Here is a 20,463-nt window from a genome sequence, read left to right on the forward strand (position 1 = left end):
TGACGAATCAAATTAATTCACGTCTTGTTACTAACCAATCAGAAACCAGAATTGCTCCATAAATATTAAACCTTTCTGTAGCAATTTCGCATATGTTTTTTTTGTGTCAACACGGGAAAAATATTTTGCTCTGTGGATTCCAACTCAAGAACTGTCTACTGTGAACCAATCAACTCCCAGGACTTGTGTAGAACAACAAACCATCGAAAACTGTTCTGAAACTAAACATGGCTTACACTTATATATATATATATATATATATATATATATATATATATATATATATATATATATATATATAAAATCACTAAAAACTTATTTGATTAATTGTTCATTCAACATGCAAAAGTGTTCATTTAGATTCCTTTATATAGATTGCTATATAGTTGTATGTGTGCATGGAGACAGCTTATAATTCTTTGTGTTGGAAGAAAACGACAATAAATACAATGTCTAGGCATGCAAATAAGATTCCTTCCTCCTTTTTTTTCAGTTCATTATTAGTGAGGGTGTAGTGACCAGCTTACGCAAGTCGCTTGTCACATTAATTTGTATGACCAGTATATATTCATTGCGGGAACATTTTCATTGTGCCACCGAACACCCACGCAACCCTTATCGCACAAAGAAATACGATTGTAATGTGTCACCTTGACACACAAAAAGTTGGGACTACATTTTTACCTCTTCATGTATGAATACAGTAAACAGGTTAGAATGTTTCAGAAAGCTCATAAAAGCACGAACCTGCAAAAATTTAAACAGTCCATCTATCAGATGTTAAATGACATTGTCAAAAATACCAAAGACCAGACAGAGTTCTCTTAAAATACTATTGTTGCCACCTGTAATACCGCTGAAATCTAACTTCAAAGGACGGTGAAGGACTACCAAATTCAGACAGCCGTTCCGCAAGTCTCAGCAATGATACCCTGAGACAGTTTTCCGCAGACTAAATAACCGGCTCCAAATTATCACCATGCGTACTCAACTACTAATCAGCACAGTTCACTGTGTTGGATAAAAACTGCAAATGAACGAAATATTCTATTTCTCATTAAGGAAGCTTACACCAGCAAAAATGAATGGATATTCTATGCTTATAAACTATTTCTCAGCAGTATTCAACGTTTGTAAAGTTTTTTTTTGTTAAATTACGCTAACTTGATATTTTCCTCAGTCCCAAAGGATTTCTTCAGTCACTTAAAAACTATCAGTCATGCATTCACAATTAAGTGATATTCTTTTCCCATTCAAAGAATGTTCCCAAATCTTTGCCTTATAAAAGATACCTATCTCACTGTATCATTAACAGACTCCAATCGTTTTAATTTCCTCCACGTGGGGAGACAGCACATTCAAGAACTCTGACTTGCACCTCTAGCACATAAGAAATGATTTTTTTTTTCTGGTTAATAAAATCTTTTATTCTAAACGTTTGTAATTGTTCCGGAGTTATACCTGTTTGCTGATGCATATTTTTGATTTTTTTTTTGCTTGTCAGAGAAAGGTGTTTCGACCCATGCTCTTGATATCATGAATTCAGAGACCGGTTGATCCATCTTCCCTCTACAAGGGCCCTCAATACCTTTACAATTACTTGGTCATTTTTTTTTTTTTTTTTTTCAGTAATGGTAATAATAATGCATGCTATCTGGACTTCAATAGTGTGCACTCATTGGTATCCCTCTTTATTGTCATTGTTTTGTGGTTACTTAATCTTCTCTTACATCTTCGTAGCATCCTCTATAATTACTAATATTATTACAATTATAATGATCCCTACCGCTGGCCAGCTAATTCCATTAACAATATTTATTTGAACTTACAGTGTCCAATTGTTTTAATTGAAATTTTAACTACTCAGAACCAATTCTTTGCATTGGCCTCAATAATTTAGGCATCTTTTGTAATATAACATTAGGGAATTCCTTCACTATGGCCTCCCATAACCCTATCCATCGACTGGCATGGGTCCCAACCAAACCTAGAAAAGATTCCTTACCTTCAAACTCTTTCTTTGCCTGGTAAGAACAAGGCAGGAAAATCGAGGCCCCAAAGAATGCACATCCCATGGATAGCTTTATAATTAACAATAGGGGTGTGACTATTACCGTTCTTCTGTGACAGACTCTAGATAACTCAATAACTCATAATGGATTGTTATATAAATTAAACTCACCGACCCACACATCCTCTGAGAATCTGTTTTACATTTACTTGCTTCATCATTCGTCAACAGCATAAATTTTGTTCTTGCGATGTTTAAGTCTCAACCTTGTATTCAGAGACCGGTTGATCCATCTTTCTCTGACAAGCAAAAAAAAAAAAAAAATTTCAAATGTACTATTCCGATGCAAAAGCAGAACAGAAACTAACACGTTTTCATTCCAATAATGTAACACATCCCAATGCATTATAATATTTCCTTCAAATAATGTAACACATCCCAATGCATTATAATATTTCCTTCGAATAATGTAACACATCCCAACGCATTATAATATTTCCTTCCAATAATGTAACACATCCCAATGCATTATAATATTTCCTCCCAATAATGTGACACATCCCAATGCATTATAATATTTCCCCAATCGCTCATTGGGATCTACTATGGGGTAACTAGTCTGTATTTCCCACAATCTTCTCAGAATCATTTTACTTGGTGACAAGTATTCTAACAACAACATATCCAACTGTGTGCACACATGCTCCAATAATATCATTAATTGTTACCCTGTCTGGTGCACCCTATTTGTTATGGCCAACAGCTGAAAATATCTCTGTACAATGCTGTCTAGTTTGTGTATTTCTGCTGTCATTATGTCGGTTATATTAGCTACCTCTTCTCTAAATGTTTGTATCAGAGAAAACAATAGCCTTCTGATTTAAGAAAATGTTTTTGGATCAGCTTAGAGCAAAGGTCTCCAAAGTTTTCAAACAGAGGGCCAAATTGTTGACTTTTAGAGCTATGTAGGCCAAAATAAAAATATGACCTAGACGTGTTTTATAATGTTTTCCTCATTAACTTTACTTTTTAGTAAAACTGTTTTTCATTCTTTTAATCATTTTCTGAACAAAAAGAAAAACCATCATACTATTTTCACACATTTACATTTTTAAAGATTTCCTTAATATTTGCATATTTTCAATAAGATCTCTGCAGGCTGGATTGAAGATTTTGGAGGGCCAGATTTGGCCCACAGGCTATAGCTTGGAGACCCCTACTTTAGAATTTTGTTTTCAACATAACATTTCTTCTAAGTTCTCTGGGTGAAGTTTGGTTGGTAATATCGATCCCAAAATCCAAGTAATTTGCAACTGACACTAGCATGGATTCATCAGAATATGTAAAGGAATCTGTAGTAGTCACAAATAAAAATCTATTTTCTATTGTGAATCAATGCCCCCCCCCCTCTGCTGAGTGATTCGGCCACATACTAACTAATCAGCTGGGTGAGCGCATTGAGTTATCTGTCCCCTAAGGAGCTTTTTTTAATGCTTTTGGAAACCTTGGTCAGCAAGCAGAAAGAAACCGGCAAGCAGCGAAAACAAACACCTCTCGTCCCCGTCCACTGGACATTAGACCATAGAGGATTTTCACTGAAGCTAACTGCTGCCCAACCTGTGAGTCAACAAAGGTTGTCTTACCTATAATCCCAAAGAACTTTCTACTGCTTTTTCAAATCGAACACAGTCCAACCTTTTGTTGTTTTGTTTTTAAAAGACGCTTTGTTATTTATTCTGTCCTTCAAGTTCGGTTAGCAATCAATTATTTTATCAGGGATGCTAATAAGCAAACCCCTAAAGTGATGTGATCGTCCCAGAACCCCTGCTTTTATTGACTCATCGATTGTCCTTCTTTCTACCTCAATGACTTTTCTCTACATAATCTTCTTTTTTTCATCTAATAATCATGTTATCTTACTCTCTCTCTCTCCTTTCAAAATCACTCTATCCTTCTCTTCCTCTTCCATATGGGCTGTTGGTTTTTCTATTATTTCCTAAATTGATAATCTTTTTCCCTTTCTTTACCGAAATAACTTTCCCATTATCAGGAAAATATTAGTTTAACTGCGAGAATTTATTCTTCAATAAATCATCAATCACACCTCGAGTTGATCTGTGTAACTTATCTTGCCTTTGGTAACATACCTTTTGTTTTCTCAGCTGGGGTTTTTCAATTTAGTGCCTGAGAATTAAAATTTTTCTTGATAAATGATTCATGAGAATCTATCAGCAGAGTTTTCAACTTTGCCCGGGATAAGTAATAACGGTACACCCCTTAAATTTTAGATGTTTTCTAGAATCAAATCATGCAATGAATTTTGGTCAAAATTGGAATAAAGTTTAGCAACGTTATATCTTAATTTTAATCTTCATATGGGGGAACATAAAATTGGAGCAAAACTATTGTTTGGTAAATTAATTTTATCCAACCTGTGACGAGTATTCTTTTGATATATATATATATATATATATATATATATATATATATATATATATATATATATATATATATATATATATATATATAAGCAAAATCCGATCCCGCATTTTGCCATTTTGCAAATCCTACCCTCTGATGAGAAGGAAAATATTTCTTCGAAACTCCGCGGATTAAGGACTATCCACTTATTTAGTGTTTCCTTTTCAAATTAAATGTTTTTAACATGTTTCATTAACTACTTGCTCCTATATATATATGTATATATATATAAGTAATATATATATATGTATATATATAAGTAATATATATATATATATATATATATATATATGTATATATATAAGTAATATATATAAATATATATTATATATAATATATATATATATATATATATATAATATATATAAATATATAAGTAATATATATAAATATATATATATATAATATATATAAATATATATATATATATATAATATATATAAATATATATATATAAGTAATATATATAAATATATATATATATAAGTAATATATATAAATATATATATATATATATAAGTAATATATATAAATATATATATATATATAAGTAATATATATAAATATATATATATATATATATATAAGTAATATATATAAATATATATATATATAAGTAATATATATAAATATATATATATATATATTATATTTTATAAAGCTCCCCTCTTTGGTAGAGCACTCTCGTAAATTATCTTACTCGCTACTTAATTTAGCTGAAATAATGCGAAGCTCGCAATTTGTTTACAAACAAAACGTTTGAGACCTCTACGAGTCGCGGACGGATGTTTATTTAAATACGCATTCCGACAGTTTAATTTCGGCCACCGATTCCGTAGTCAGGGGGTAGGACTGCCGACTGTCATCACGACGGTTCTAGGTTCGATCCTCGGCTTGGGAGAGGTGTTAGCGGCACTGATGAGTTGTGAAACAACGAAACAGGTCTGTATGTCGATGACTAAAATATATTTTAAATATATATATATATAAGTAATATATATAAATATATATATATATATAAGTAATATATATAAATATATATATATATATATAAGTAATATATAAATATATATATATATATATAAGTAATATATAAATATATATATATATATATATATAAGTAATATATAAATATATATATATATAATATATAAATATATATATATAAGTAATATATATAAATATATATATATATATAAGTAATATATATATATAAGTAATATATATATATATATATATATATATATATATATAAATAAAAATAAAAATAAAAAATAATAAAAAAAAAAAGGCGTGGACAACAGCAGTAAAAGCTGCCGCTGCTTCTGTTTTCCCAGAATTCCTCATGTAAACATTAAATATGGCAGCTCCCAGTGTCAATCCATGAAGCAGTGCTGCATTAATAATAATGCCGGGTTTTATTATAGTTTGTATCTTTAATAGATAGACTTACACACCTTTATAGAGTCAGTGTATAAATCTTAGCGGCGTTCGAGAGTCTGAAAAAAGGAAGAAAAAAAAAGGGGGGCCAAGGATTGTTGACTAACAATCAACACTCGTGTTTGCAGTTATAATATAATCTCATATCTGTCGTGTCTAGAACTTCTACACAACACGGGTGTCATTCTTCGTTCATGTGTTGACTGTTGATATCTGTTTATTTTTTAAAGTCTGAAATAATTTAAGTTTTAATTTTTTTAAAAAGTTATTCTCCTATGACGATAGTATTTTTATTTTCTTTAAAATACAAAAACAATCTTGCTTAAATGTTTTTAAAAAAAGTTAAATTTGATTTAACTTTTTACTGGTACATTTATTTACATATTTTTCCTTAAAAAAAGGGAAAAGAAATTAAAAAGCGTAATTTTTCTTTTAATATTTTTTTTTTTTACTTTCTCATAAAGCCGGAAAATAATTTGATTCTTTCTTTTTCTGCCAAGGCTATTTCTTTTTAAAAATAATAAATAAATAAAGAGGCAAGATAAATCTTTTTATTTGTTTAATTTGATAATATTTTACAATTGTTATTCTGATCTACCCCCCCTCCAAACTTTGTCTTCCTTATTTTGATATTTCTTCAAATATTAAAATCACTTGGGGGGGAATATTAAAAAAGACAAACAAAAACTCCATTGATCTCGAGTAGATCAAATATATTCTCTAACATTTTACTTTAAAAAAAAATTGAACACATTAAATTTGTGTTTGAGATATTCCCTCAATAAAAATTCTACAAATACGTACACTTCGTCTTAGTTAAAAGAACGCAATACAAACGGATTTATATATTCATTGCAGGTAAGAAATTGAATTTTCGATAACTATGTTCTTTAATATTTTTGTATTTATATTTATGAACTTTATTTTTAATGCAAAATTTGAATTCTCACTTGTTTTAATGCCCCCTTTTTATTTTTATTTTTAAAAACTGCTTGTTGAGAAACAATCTATTTGGTTATTAAATAAAAATACAGGAAGAGAAGCCTCTAGTCATGTTAATAATTTGAATCTAACCTTAATAAATTATAATAATTCCAAAACTCATTTGAACTTCAGATTCAATTGGATAAAATAGACTGAATAATCTCTCTCGTGCATGTTTATAGATTTAAGCATTAAATTCGAAGATAAATTGTTCAAACTTACGAGGGGAGATCAGTTGACCAACTTAATTGTTCTACTTGTTTACCACGAGGACAAAGTAGCCACAAGATTTGTTGTTTTTGTTTTGTGTGTGTGTGTGTGTGTGTGTGGAAGCAGCCATCCCCTAAAGGGCGGGGGTATACTCGGCATTGGAAACAAAAAAACGGAGGTGGGAGGAATCTCTGACCAGTCAGTGACCACAACACAAACCGGTGTTTATAAAAAAACATCGATTACAATTCCCTGGTAAAGTTAAAAAAATAAAAAAAGACGTTAATAACATGTACGTAACTTTAATCGAATGTTTAATAATACAACAAATAAAAAACAACAAAAATCGGTATTTCTGTAGTTTACATTGTTGAATTACGTTATCGTGCAAAATAAATAGAAACATCGAAAAAGTGGGCAAGAATAAATATATAACAAATATTACCAAAGGCAAGATAAATTACTCTTCTACCTACCTGGGTATGGTTTCTGGGTAATGTCCAAGATCAATGCTCAGAAAAATCAAGTTACCGGAAGTGGATACGGGAGTCAAGGAGTCAACACACGAAAAACGAAACCATATATTTATTAAACAATACTTTAGTTTTATTTAGGCCGCTAAACTACACATTTACCCTTGTGTTACCGCGAAAAAAAAAAAAATACTTTAAAAAAATGTAATATCAAATAATTTTTCGTGTCTTGGCTCCGTTCCGTTCTATAATCAACCGTATCCATTTTAGGTAGCTTGATTTTTTTCCGAGCACTGATCTTTGGACATAAGCGTTTCAAAACACGATATAATTTAGAAAGCCATGCTTAACATGGGGAAGGTTTTATTCTGTACTTTCACCTAACAATTTAATTAACAAAAGATATCGTAATTTTTATGGCGTAAAATTTGAATTTAAGGTATTTTTTTTTTTTACGACCTGCCCCAGGCGTAGTATAAACATCCCCAACCACCCCATGTTAAGAACGGCTTTCGGAATACCCCCTACCTCCCCATGTTAAGAACGGCTTTCAAGGTTGGGGGTGTTTAGTCCGAAAGCCGTTCTTAACATGGGGAGGTTTGGGTACGCTGGGGAAAAATTTACGGAATTTAACTTATCTAAAAAGTTAATGCCGCGTAATTTTGGCGATTGTTAACAATTTCCAACAGAGAGAAAAAAGCCCCCCAATACAGTACAGTACTGTTAATTAAATGAGAAAAAAAATGTTTTTAAAAAAATAACGGTAATTTTATAGAATAACTAGCAATGGGTGGCCGACTGCCCGGGTGTTTGGAGGTGTATGCTGAGCAAAAAAAAAAAAAATAAATAAATAAAATAACGGTAATTTTTTAAAACTTTGACCCTTATTATGACCCCTTAATATTTATTGTTTTTTGCTCAAATCACGTTATTAAGTTAAATCCATGTCCAAGGAACCAATATCTAAAATGTCAAGTACTGTTTAGACACAAAATTGTTGGAGGAGTTTGGTAGAGTTCTCAAAGGTCAAATCGTTGAAATTTGACCCATTAACAGCGAAATTTCTTGCCGAAACCCGATCACATCGATTTTCCCAAATCTCAGTACCCTGTATATCAAATTTCGAGTCTGTAGACTAAAAATTGACAGAGTTATTGCGTAGGGAAATGTACACAGACACGTTCACTTTTATAGATATATAGATTTCAGTTTCTAATTAGTTGATCTTTTTGGGTTTTTCGACTGCTTTAAGAATATCTAAACTTAACCCTAAAAAAGTGATTGCATAAAATTACCCGTCATCATTTTATTGCTATATCGAACAATACAAAAAAACTGTTTTGGAGGGTGAGTTCATGAACACGTGACAAGTTTGTCATTAATGGTTTTCAAGAGAAATTGCTATAAAAATATATGCTCAAAGTTTTGGATTCGTTGATAGTGATGTAATCGAAAATATAACGGGTGGACATGACGCGTATTCCCAAGAAATAATTTTATTATCGAATGAAGACTAAAATAATGAAGCACTAAAATTTGTTAAGACTGCCACAGAACAGATACTACACTTTGATCCTGTCCTGAAGGCCAATTGAGAGTTTAGATTGAAACGGTGGAGTTGGTGAGACTTCCAAATAGACTCTTTCAAATGGGAAATGATTACGTGTCATACAAAAATAAGTATCCTCACAAAAATATCAGGAAAAATGACCCAGTAGAAGTTTAATTAAAAATAAAAATCAGTTTTCGTATTTTGCCGATCTGCCATTCATTATGACAGACTGACTTATCTCCCCCTGTTTTGCGGTATTTCCGCGCTGGAGGATCGGCAAATATAATAAATCTGGTTTTCATTTTTAATTAAACTTCTACTTGATAATTTTTTCTAATTTTTGGTGTGATTACCTATTTTTACTTGCAATTAGGGACGTACAATTTTAAGCGTACAAACAATTACGTAATCATTTATTCAATATTGATGGTGTTAAATATGAATAATGGAATTTACGTCTTTTTGCTGTTATTTTGTTTTTATTAGATATTGATATTACACAAATGTTATATATATTAAAGATATATAAATTTATTGTTTTAAAAATATTTATGTATTTGTCCGTTGGGTAATAAATATGTGAAAAATTTTAAACCGGCGAACATTAATAAGTTATACATTATGAGTTACCATACTTTTGTTGGGGGGGGGGGTAAAAAAGCGCTTAAAAGAGTATTTACCAGTGACAAATGAAAGTGTACTCAGTCATGTTTTGAAATTGATATCAATTTCACTATTTTCCAGTTGGCAATTTTATATAACCCATAAAATATTTTGCTTGTTCCTTCCTTAGTCCGTACGTTATGCTTTGAAAAAGGCCAATTATAAATTTTGAAAGCCAAACTGCTTCAAAAAGGCCAACTTCACAAAATTTTCCTTAAAACAAGCCAATCTGGCAATTGCAACCCTAGGCAATAATATGAGTGATCTCCCTTTTGATGTAGCCTCGTTTTCGAATATACTAGCGGGGGGTACCCGGCGTTACCCGGGTGTTTAGAGGTGTGTGTGCTTGGGCGGGGTGTTAATCAAAACATAAGAATAAGCGAAGTAAATATTTTAAAACTTTAAAAAATCGAAAAAAACACAAAAAAACTGACATAAGGCAAACGAACGATGTTAAATGTAAAAATGGGAAAAACAAAAAAAAAAACGCGAAACAGAAAAACGAACGTGAAAAATACCCCCTCCCCCCAAAAAGCATGTGAAAAATGGCTTAAATAACCCTGCTTCAAAATTAAAATTTAAAAAATCGAAAAAAAAACTGACATCCCACACCACGATTCAAACCCAAAATGTTTAGATAATGAGGCCACGCTCTAAGCAACTGAGCTAAGACGACGTCGCCGAAATTGTGTTGCTTTTTCAAATATTTAAAGTAAATCATGTTCCGATGTTGTATGACGCATGTGTAGAAGCGAACTCGTCATGAGAGGACGGTTTTTGCTGACTCCTGAAAAACTGCTGATTTCAGGGTGAAGGAATTAACGTTTTTGGCCAATTTTTCGATATTTGTCGGGCAAAGGCTGGAAGTTTAAAATGGTACCAATCAGGCAAAAATCCGTGACCCGTGTCGAAAGTTTTTGCAAGCCATACAAACACACACACATACATACATACAAACACACACACATTCATACATACAAACACACACACATACATACATACAAACAAACATACATACACACATTTTCGCTTTTATATTTATAGATGATTGTTGTTGTACCTATTTACAATGCCTCTCCACGGGACAGTTAGACACCAGGGTCGTTTTTTAACGTGGAAAAAAGGTACAAAAATAAAAATTGTCTCAGTCGTGAAGGATTTCTCCTCCACTGAAAGAGAATAAGAAATGGAAGTGCCGCATCTGAAGAACAGATACTACACTTTGATCTTGACCAAAAGGCCAAAGTTGTAATGATGAGAAAAAACTCGTAATTTTGATGTGCAGCTGCAGGGGTTCTATACAGAACAAAAGTCAGCAAAACCTGACGTAAAAAGAGCACCATTCGAAAGAAATGGAGCAAAAAATAAATAAAAAAAGTACATTATTTGCCAAGAGGTGCTGGCTGGACTGAGGAAATAAATTAAAGATTGTCTTTTACAACATGATTTTATTCTTTGTACTGAACTATGTAGCACAATATTACTTTCTGAGTATTTATTAATACTTATTAATTTATCTCATTTGGGTCAGTTCTATATTTAAAATACAATCTATATATCTAAAAAAGTGAAATTGTGTGTGTGTGTACATTTCCCTACCAAATTACTCTGTCAATTTTCAGTCTACAGACTCGAGATTTGACATAAGGGGTATTGAGATTTGGAAAAATCTTTTTAATCGGTTTTCGGCCAGAAATTTGGCTGTCAAAGGGTCAAAATTCAATGATTTGACCTTTGTGGTTTCTAGCAAACTATTTTGTCAATTTTAGGCCTAAACATTTGAAATTTTACATATAGGGTATTCAGAAATGCAGCAAGCTTTTTAATCAGTTTTGGGGTGAAAATTTGGCTGCCAAGAGGTCAAAATTGAAAGAGTTGACCTTTGTAGACTCTACCAAACTCCTCTGCCAATTTTGGGTCTAAACATTTGAAATTTTAGATGTAGGTTACCTGAACATGAGTCAAACTTTTAATATACATATATATATATGTATATATATATATATATATATATATATATATATATATATATATATATATATGTATGTATATATTTACATAAAGTTATGAACAGTACATAGGGCCCAAGAAAAGCTGGGCTGAACTGCTAGTAGACACAATTTTCATAGAAATGCTGATAAACTCATATTTGCTTCGTGTTATTTTTGAAAAAAACTAATCTTTTTTGCTATCCAGAAACATCAATTTTATCAAAACATTTGTTGACTAAATATATTTCACATTCTGTGGAATTTCCAAGAATTATGCCAATCAATATATCTATAAAAGTGAAAATGTCTGTGTGTCTAAGTATATTTTCCAACGCAATAACCGTCAATTTTCAGTCTACAGACTCGAAATTTGAGCTTTGGGAAAATCTTTTTTATCGAGTTTCAGCCAGAAATTTTGCTGTTAAGGGGTCAAAGTTGAACGATTTGACCTTTGAGAACTCTACTAAACTCCTCCATCAATTTTGCGTATAAACACTTGAAATTTTAGATATAGGTTACGTGGACATGGATCTAATTTTATAATTTGATTTGAGCCCAAACAATAAATATTAAGGGGTCACAATTGGCGTCCAAGTTAAAAAAAGAATTTGATCTCTGCAGTCTCTATCAAATAAATCAGTCATTTTTTGGTCTAAAGATTTGAAATTTTACATAAACTGTATTCAGATATAGGGCAAGCTTTTTAATCGTTTTTTTTTTTCTAAAAATTTGGCTTCCAAGGGGTCAACGTTCAGAAGATTTGACCTTTGCGGTTTCTAGCAAACTATTAAGCCAATTTTGGGTCTAAACATTTGAAATTTTATACAAAGGGTATGCAGACTTTCAGCAAGCTTTTTAATCAGTTTTTGGGCAAAAATTTGGCTTCGAAGAGGTCAAAGTTGGCAGATTCTACCAAACTCCTCATCCAGTTTTGGGTCTAAACCCTTGAAATTTTAGATGTAGGTGACTTGGATATAGGTTAGACATTTTAATTTGAGCACAAAACAAAGAATGTTAAGGGGTCAAAATTAGGGTCAAAGTAAAAGAAAATTTGACTTCTGTGGTCTCTAACAATTTTTCTCTATGGTAGTTAAGGAAGCCTATTATGTAGAAAGACATATGCACACTTTTTAATATACACTTATAAAGTTTTTAACAGTACATAGGGCCCGAGCAAAGCTGGGCTGAACTGTTAGTGTTAAAATATATTGAAGAATTAGGAAACTGTACATCAAAATGTTTTTGTTTTTAAATTGAACATTCCGGAAGAATGGAATTTAAAGCATTTTAATCTTTAAAAATTTAATTACATTTTGAAAAAAAATTTTTTCTTTAGAATGTATTAAATTTTATTTGCAATTCAATAGATTATAGTATATATTAATAAGAAGAAATGTATTTATTTTTTTTACAAAACATAGTATTGAATTTATTTCACTTTTTTATTTACAAATTCAAGATGACAAAATAGGTTGATCAAATACAAAAATGTGTTTTTTAAAACTCTTCAGCTTTATAAAATATTAGAATTTTGATGAATTTTATATTTTCTTCAGATTTCATAAAATGAAATATAGAGATTACATACAAAATATATATTTTCGCCCATATATTTTACAAAAACTACATTTTGATATAAATTAATCCAAAAGTAAATAGAAAAGTTTGAAAATCTGACCAGTAGTTGGTTTTTATTAGATTTATTAAACATATAAGCACCTTAAAAGCGACAACTATATAGGAACATTGTTTCAAGGTATTGATAATGTAAACACGTTTTTAATCTTGCATTTTCATTATTTTCATATGCTGAAATCAAAAAAAAGTCATCAGCAGTTTATTTTGGGCCTCTTTTTTTTTTTTTTTTTTTTTTATTACATTTTCACCCCAAACAAGGCAAATTGCCACTTTGGTGTAGGGGGCTACTATCAGGGGCAACAACTACTGGGGTACTATGTAGGGATTTGGGCAGCAAGGTGTCGGTTCACGTTACACTTGAACTTCTGCACGTCAGTACTGTTGGGGAAGCAGGGACCTGGAATGGAATTCCAGAGTCTTGCGGTTCTGGGGAAGAAACTATTGGAGTAAAAAGATCTTTTACATCTAGGGACCTCTACAGTGTGGGGGTGGGATCTAGTAGCCTGTCGGGTTTGTCGAGGGTGCTCGCGTCGTGGGGGCACAAGTGATTGCAGTTCATCAGAGCATTCACCACTAAAATACTTGTAGAAAAGGCAGAGGGATGCAACATTTCGTCGATGGGACAGAGGCTGAAGCTTAGATGCCAGTTCAGGGCCTATCAGGTTTGCGACTCTCTTTTGAACCTTGTCAAGGAGCGAGAGACTAGTAGCAGATGCACCAGCCCAGATGTGGCAGCAATACTCCATACATGGGCGAATGGTGGCCTTATAGAGGTACAGGATACTTTCAGGTGTTAGTAGTTTTCTAGCACGGTAGAGAGAGCCTACCTTTCTTGCAGCGGCCCTGGCAATGCCTTCAATGTAATTGTTCCAACTCATGTTTCCTGTGAACGTTAGGCCAAGGAGTTTGAAAGATGGACTCTCAGATAAAGAGTCGTTGGCCATTGCTATTGGTGGTAGAGAGGGTTTCTTGTAATTATTGAATGAAACTAGTTTAGTCTTGGCAGCATTGAACGCGACCAACCACTTTTGTCCCCATTCCACTACAGATTGGAGGTTACATCGTGTTGCATATAGAAGGGTGGGGTGATTCTGTTGAGTGCTTTGGAGTTGTCTCAAATATAAACGAGTTTTAATTTATTTGGAACTGTGATTTTCACTTAAGACAAATGATTGGCAGAGAAGATGGCAAAAAGCTCACATAATCCTTGGACACAGGCAACAGCTGTTGAGGGAAATGACATTCTACCCAGACTTGACCAATCATAACTATCGAACATCTCAACAAACCCATTTCAGAACCAACATCGACCTCTTGACTTCATACTGGATGTAAAAAGTCAAGCTCAGCAAGCATCAACAACTCCCTTCAAGGTCTACCAACTCTCTCCAATAACAGACGCGACAACCAAATCCTCACGGACATTCATTAAGTACCATAAAAAGATGTGGACATCACTAATAATCACAAGGGAAGAAGTTGCATTAGTTCAAAACTAGTTAAACTGCAACATGCACACAAAGTCAGCAACTAGACGTTTAATGATTCAATCAATGCACAGGGGACCTAATAAATTCAATCAATGCGCTCTAACACCAGTGCACACCCACTTGTACTTCACTCCGCCGACTCACTTTCAAACCTTGTGCAACTGACTTGAACCAAAGTGTACCACCAATTTTGACAATTCACTCCATGACACAATTGCACACTCACTTGCAATCATCCAAATTTTCTCATCAATATAACAGATCCACTAGCACTTGTCAATCCAATGATTCTTGCAGATATATTCACACATGCCTGCACGAACCTTTGATATAATTGTCTGCTACATTGTTTCTGTAGTAATTGATAATGATCAATTATCCAAAGAAAAGGTGTTACACTTATAAAAAAACAATGCTACGCTTCTCTGCAGAAATAGACACTTGAAGTCGCCTGTTACAGAATGGAAAGAGAGAGAGAGAGAGAGAGAATTATAGTGCAGACACGTTGACCGGAAGTCAAGATCAGCTGATTGGATTGCGTGTGAGTCATGTGATCAGGTTAGCTGAATCGTGGAGATTTGGTTGCGACTTGGATGAGAGCGGACGGCTTCGCTGTTGTCTCCTCCCCTTCGCTGGGGGTGGGGAACGAACACTGACGTGGTAGAATTTAGACTTAGAAGAAGAAAACACAGGCCAAATTCACTTTCCTTACTTCTGTGAACAAACTGGAAGGTGAATAAAAAAACTATAGAACCAATTTCTTGTCTTGGTGTGAAATAAATCTTCGTCCTCAAAAACAGGTATCAAGTCTCCCTCCCAGACGAGAATTTCCAGATGGACCAACAAAATGGCAGAAGGTATGTTCAAATGACATGTCACACACATATTCACACTAAACAGCATATGAACATATATAATAGAAAGACCACTAGATGATCACACACACAACGACATTAACTCTGATAAGATAATCAAACACTCAATCTTTTATAAATAGACATGTTTTAATATATCATCTCCATTCCAATTTCAACCAATATACAACAAACGCTCATTTTATGATACGACAACGTAACACGCCCAGCACATGCGTGCTTAATGATTTCCGTTTTGTTTATATCACAATTGAGGGGACATACACTTAAAACTTGACTTTTCACAAACATCAAAGGCACTTTTGGCGGTAAGAAGTTCGGTCAGGAATTAGTCATTTGTGTGTTTATTAGCACAATTTCTGTAACATACGCACTCTTTCATGAATACAGTGCTTTCTCAGCAAAAAATCAAGCCTACTAAGGAACAGGAAGCCTCTTGAAATGCAATTTTAATGCTTCCAGTCAAGTCGTCTTAGCCCTAGCAGCCGATGTGACTCGGAAACAGGAGTAATTCAAACAGCCCTTTTAGGGCTGACTACCATAAACTACCTGTATGTAAATTTAACTCTCTACTACTGCCTGCCTCCTGAAACTCTCCTCTGCAACCAGCTCATTTCAACTCACTCCTACAGCCTCCGGTGCCCTTGGCAATGCCCAGCTTTCATCTTCCAATGGTCACTGACATTCGGCTACCGCCTTCCAGTGGTCACTGATGTTCAGCTACCGGTTTCCAGTGACTGATCCGTTTAGCTCTAGCTGATCCTGAATTCTCTGTAAATAAAAGCATGATACCCATCGTCTTTAAACGATCATCGGTGTCTATCATTCTTTGCTGTTTTCGTATGTCTTTGCCTTTGTGTCTACCTTGTACGATTGATTAGCACCTTCACATCTCGCGCACTATATAAGCACCTATGGATGTCACACTATATAAGCACGTATGGATGTCACAGAATGGTGATTTCTTCCATCGTTCCTATTTAGTTACAGTTAGGACAGTTACATACGAGGTTGTTTTTTAATATGGGGAAAATCCAACCACCTTAGAAAAGAACATTCTGGATTGGGATAAAAATTGGCTCAATCTAAAGACTTAGTAAAAGCATGACTCTTGAGACTAATAGCTTCCGGCTAAGGAAGTAATTCAGAAGGAAGTGATGAAAGATGAAAATTAGTTCCTCGTTTAACAATTTCTTTGCGATAAGCAATATATATGCATAAAATCATTGAAGTAATTACAGCATTTTTTTTTTTTTCATATCTTACTTAATTACAATAATACTTAATTACCATAATGGATGACAGTTTGAAAACATTAAAATGGCATTTGGATGAGCCCCTACACAGGGACTTTGTTAATTCATGGTTGTCTAAGTTTTCACTGGCAGTATTTGGGAAGAAAATCATAATTTTGTAAAATTAAAAATAAATTTAAATTTCCAATTATAAAATTCAGGTTTGTTCTGCAAGACAAACGTACAAAAAAGTGGTAAATAACAAATGTTATCAAAGGAAAGATAACTTGCTTTTCTATCTAGCTGGATAAGATTTTAGTGGTTTAACCTCTTTTAAAACATTCATTAAGTCTGAAAAACAAAAAATCACGAGTGTTACATAAGAGCAAGAAAAAAATGGCTGCACTGGGACTCTTACATTTTTGGAATCTCAATAACGGCATAAAAATCAAAAATAAAACAAAATACTGGTAGAAACCCAGAGCCCAATATGTAAGAGTCACATCATGGCCATTTTTTTTTTATTGTTCTCACATAATGCTCGACACCACTTGTTCTTCTAACCGAATAAACGTTTTAAAGTAAATAAAACACTAAAAGCTTATTCAGCTAGGTAGAAGACTAAATGAGGTTGCCTTTGATAAAAACTCTCTCTTCTTTATTATTATCTAATAAAATAGGAAAGATTATTTTCACCCTGGAAAAAAAAAACGTTAAAGCTTGGCAAATGCAGACACTACATATCAATTCAATATGATAAGACTTCTAGCCAATCGATTTAGATTTTGTACATATTATCATTTGCTTTCAACTGTTATCATACACTCTTATCTTATTTTTGATGAGCATCACATTCCAAAATAAGTTCGATTAACCAGTGGTAACACAATTTTCACTTGCTAATTATTTATTCCTCTTCCTCTCCCCAACATAACTGGGAACTTTTCTAGATAGGCTGCCGTTATTAACACAAGTCCTATCCGTGGTCATATACATTCAACATTACTTCTTTCGTCTGCAAACCTTATAATAAGGACTGCTCTATGCACACCTTATGTCCAATTTCATTGGATGTTTGCATACATTCATCAGAATAGAGACATATTGGAATAAGGTATTTTTGAGCAGTTAACAACAGTTCTCACAAAATAAACAAAATGGCGTTAGACATCCAAACAACACACTTTTGGTTGCTTTCGTTTTTTAAGCATGATTTTCTCAAGTATTATCTAAGACATACTTAATGATTACTTTTCCATTTTGTACTTTTTCTATCTATAAGTACATTTTGCTTACATTGGTAAAAAGAGTGAGAAAAAAGATAGTTGTTTACTTTTTATTTCTTCCAGCAATAACCTGCTTCTTACCATTTCCTTCCGCGAAAATAAAAACAAATGTTGATTGAAGATCAAAAACTCCAAACCAGAGCTGAATACTGAAACAAAATGAATAACGAAATAAAGCAAAATACTTTCCTTTCTTTCTAAATTAATAACAAAACTCTAAAATTCTTCTTTTGGATATACTTTCTGCGCTTCTTTTTTTCTGTTTTTAATGTACACCTCTTTATCATTCAACAAGACATTAACACAATGAACTGAAACGAAATAATTAAATTAGTAAATAAAATATGTGCAACTAATTACTGCAACAAATATTTCGTTTTGGTTTCATTTTTGGAATATTTTCACATCTTTTTAGAAATTGCTGCAAAACAGTAAGGTGTTTTCACTATTGTTTCTAGTCCCTAGTAAGCCAATACTCAACCTTGCCTTTCATTTTCTTTTCCAGACTTTATTTCCTAACTTAACGACCACTTAATAAAAACAAAGAAAAAATATCTGCCTAGGATTTTTCTTTTGTTGAAAAACACCAGAACCATGGTTTTAGGCTTGCTAAACATGCCTTTTAGGATTTCTTTTTATAAGCAAGGATTCATTTCCTAACTTATAGACCACCTCATAAGAATAAAAGACTACCTCAGTATAGAAGGATTTCTTCATTGAAAGACAACAAAACCAATGGTTATAGGATTGATTTAAGCACTTTTTATCATTGCTTTTTATTAGTGGAGCAGAGCTTAATTTCTTAGCTTAAGAATCACTTAATAAAAACAAAAAATGCAGTCTATAAGGATTTCTCCTTCATTGCAAATACATCAGAACCATAGGGTTCAGGATTGCTTAAAATATGTTTTTGTTAACATTCTTTAGTTATTGCTTTCTGTGATAATACGCTTGATAATTATAGTTTAATTTATTTTTGAGGGATATGCTACTTTCAACGAATTTATTCTGGTTTTGTGACATCTTTCTACCGGGCAACGGCGGTACACAGGTCCAGCTAGTTTGTTTTATATATATATATATATATATATATATATATATATATATATATATATATATATATATATATATATATTACGGGTTTTTCGTACATCTGTCTTTTGTAAAATAAACTCTGGTACTAGTGCACTAGGTGTGTCAGAAATTTCGTGAAAAATAGTGAATAATTATAACTCCTCGAAAAATGTCATTCAAGCCCTAATTTTTTTTTCAATTAAAGGAGCAAGGATCAAGGTTTCATTAAAAAAAAAAAAACAAACAACGTGTCTTTTTTTTAAAAGGTTTTAAATTTCGGACTTTACAGGTAAATTTCTAAAAAACACTACTTTTTTTTGTTTTAAATTTGAATATATTATTTATTGACCTTTTCTCTTCAATTTGTGATATATAACACTTTGGTGAGTAAATTAATTATTTACTTTTTAATAAACATTTCAAAATTGGAGGCGTGAATTATTCGCCCCCCTGTCTTTCCAAGCTTATAACTACTCGAAAAATGTAATTCAAGCCCAAATTTTTTTTCAATTAAAGGAGCAAGGACCAAGGTTTCATTAAAAAAACAAAAAAAAAAAACTCAATAAACAAACAACGTGTTTTAACAAAAAAAGGTTTTAAACTTCGAACTTTGCATGCAAAATTTCTAAAAAACACTACTTTTTTTTTTTTTAATTTGAATATATTATTTATTGACCTTTTCTCTTCAATTTGTGATATATAAAACTTTGGTGAGTAAATTGATTATTTACTTTTTAATAGACACTTGAAAATGGGGGGGGGGCGTGAATTTAAAAAAAAAAAAAAACGTTTGTCTAAAATATTATATTCGGTTTATTAGAAAGAGCATAAAATTTCACATTGACCCTGAAAATATCGTAAAAATAGAAAAATTTTGATAGATTTTTAAAGTTTAAAAATTGAAAAATATTGAGTTCGTAAAATTCATTACTGTTTTTTAAAAAATAAAAAAAATATTTCTATTACTTTTAAAACAACTTTAATAGTTTATTTTGGAAGTATAATCCATAAAGAAAATAAACAACCCACTTTTAAAAGAGAAATTACGAGTTTTTTATAT

The 20,463-nt window shown here is 32.3% G+C and overlaps 2 protein-coding genes across 4 annotated transcripts in view; one reads left to right on the forward strand and one right to left on the reverse strand.

The window, feature by feature from the left end:
• LOC145296068 (cilia- and flagella-associated protein 90-like) overlaps window positions 1–20,463 on the reverse strand; it is a 64,615-nt gene that overhangs the window by 42,772 nt on the left and 1,380 nt on the right. The window contains exons 1-2 of one of the 3 annotated variants that reach the window (XM_080142167.1): window positions 7,603–7,702; window positions 2,183–2,310 (exon numbers count right to left, since the gene is read on the reverse strand). In XM_080142167.1, the coding sequence (XP_079998293.1) occupies window positions 2,183–2,245 (63 nt within the window). In that variant the 5' untranslated portion in view covers window positions 2,246–2,310; window positions 7,603–7,702. Of the gene's footprint in view, window positions 1–2,182; window positions 2,311–7,138; window positions 7,284–7,602; window positions 7,703–20,463 lie in introns of those variants that run through there. The other 2 variants (XM_080142156.1, XM_080142178.1) reach the window with 2 other exon arrangements.
• LOC145296070 (RING finger and SPRY domain-containing protein 1-like) overlaps window positions 5,822–20,463 on the forward strand; it is a 181,030-nt gene continuing 166,388 nt past the window's right edge. Inside the window, exon 1 of the mRNA XM_080142191.1 lies at window positions 5,822–6,790. The gene's annotated coding sequence lies outside the window, so the exon portion shown is untranslated. The remainder of the gene's footprint in view (window positions 6,791–20,463) is intronic.

Source organism: Euprymna scolopes, chromosome 2 (genome assembly GCF_053919585.1).
Source record: "Euprymna scolopes isolate OS-2025 chromosome 2, ASM5391958v1, whole genome shotgun sequence".
Taxonomy (NCBI): Eukaryota; Metazoa; Mollusca; class Cephalopoda; order Sepiida; family Sepiolidae; genus Euprymna; species Euprymna scolopes.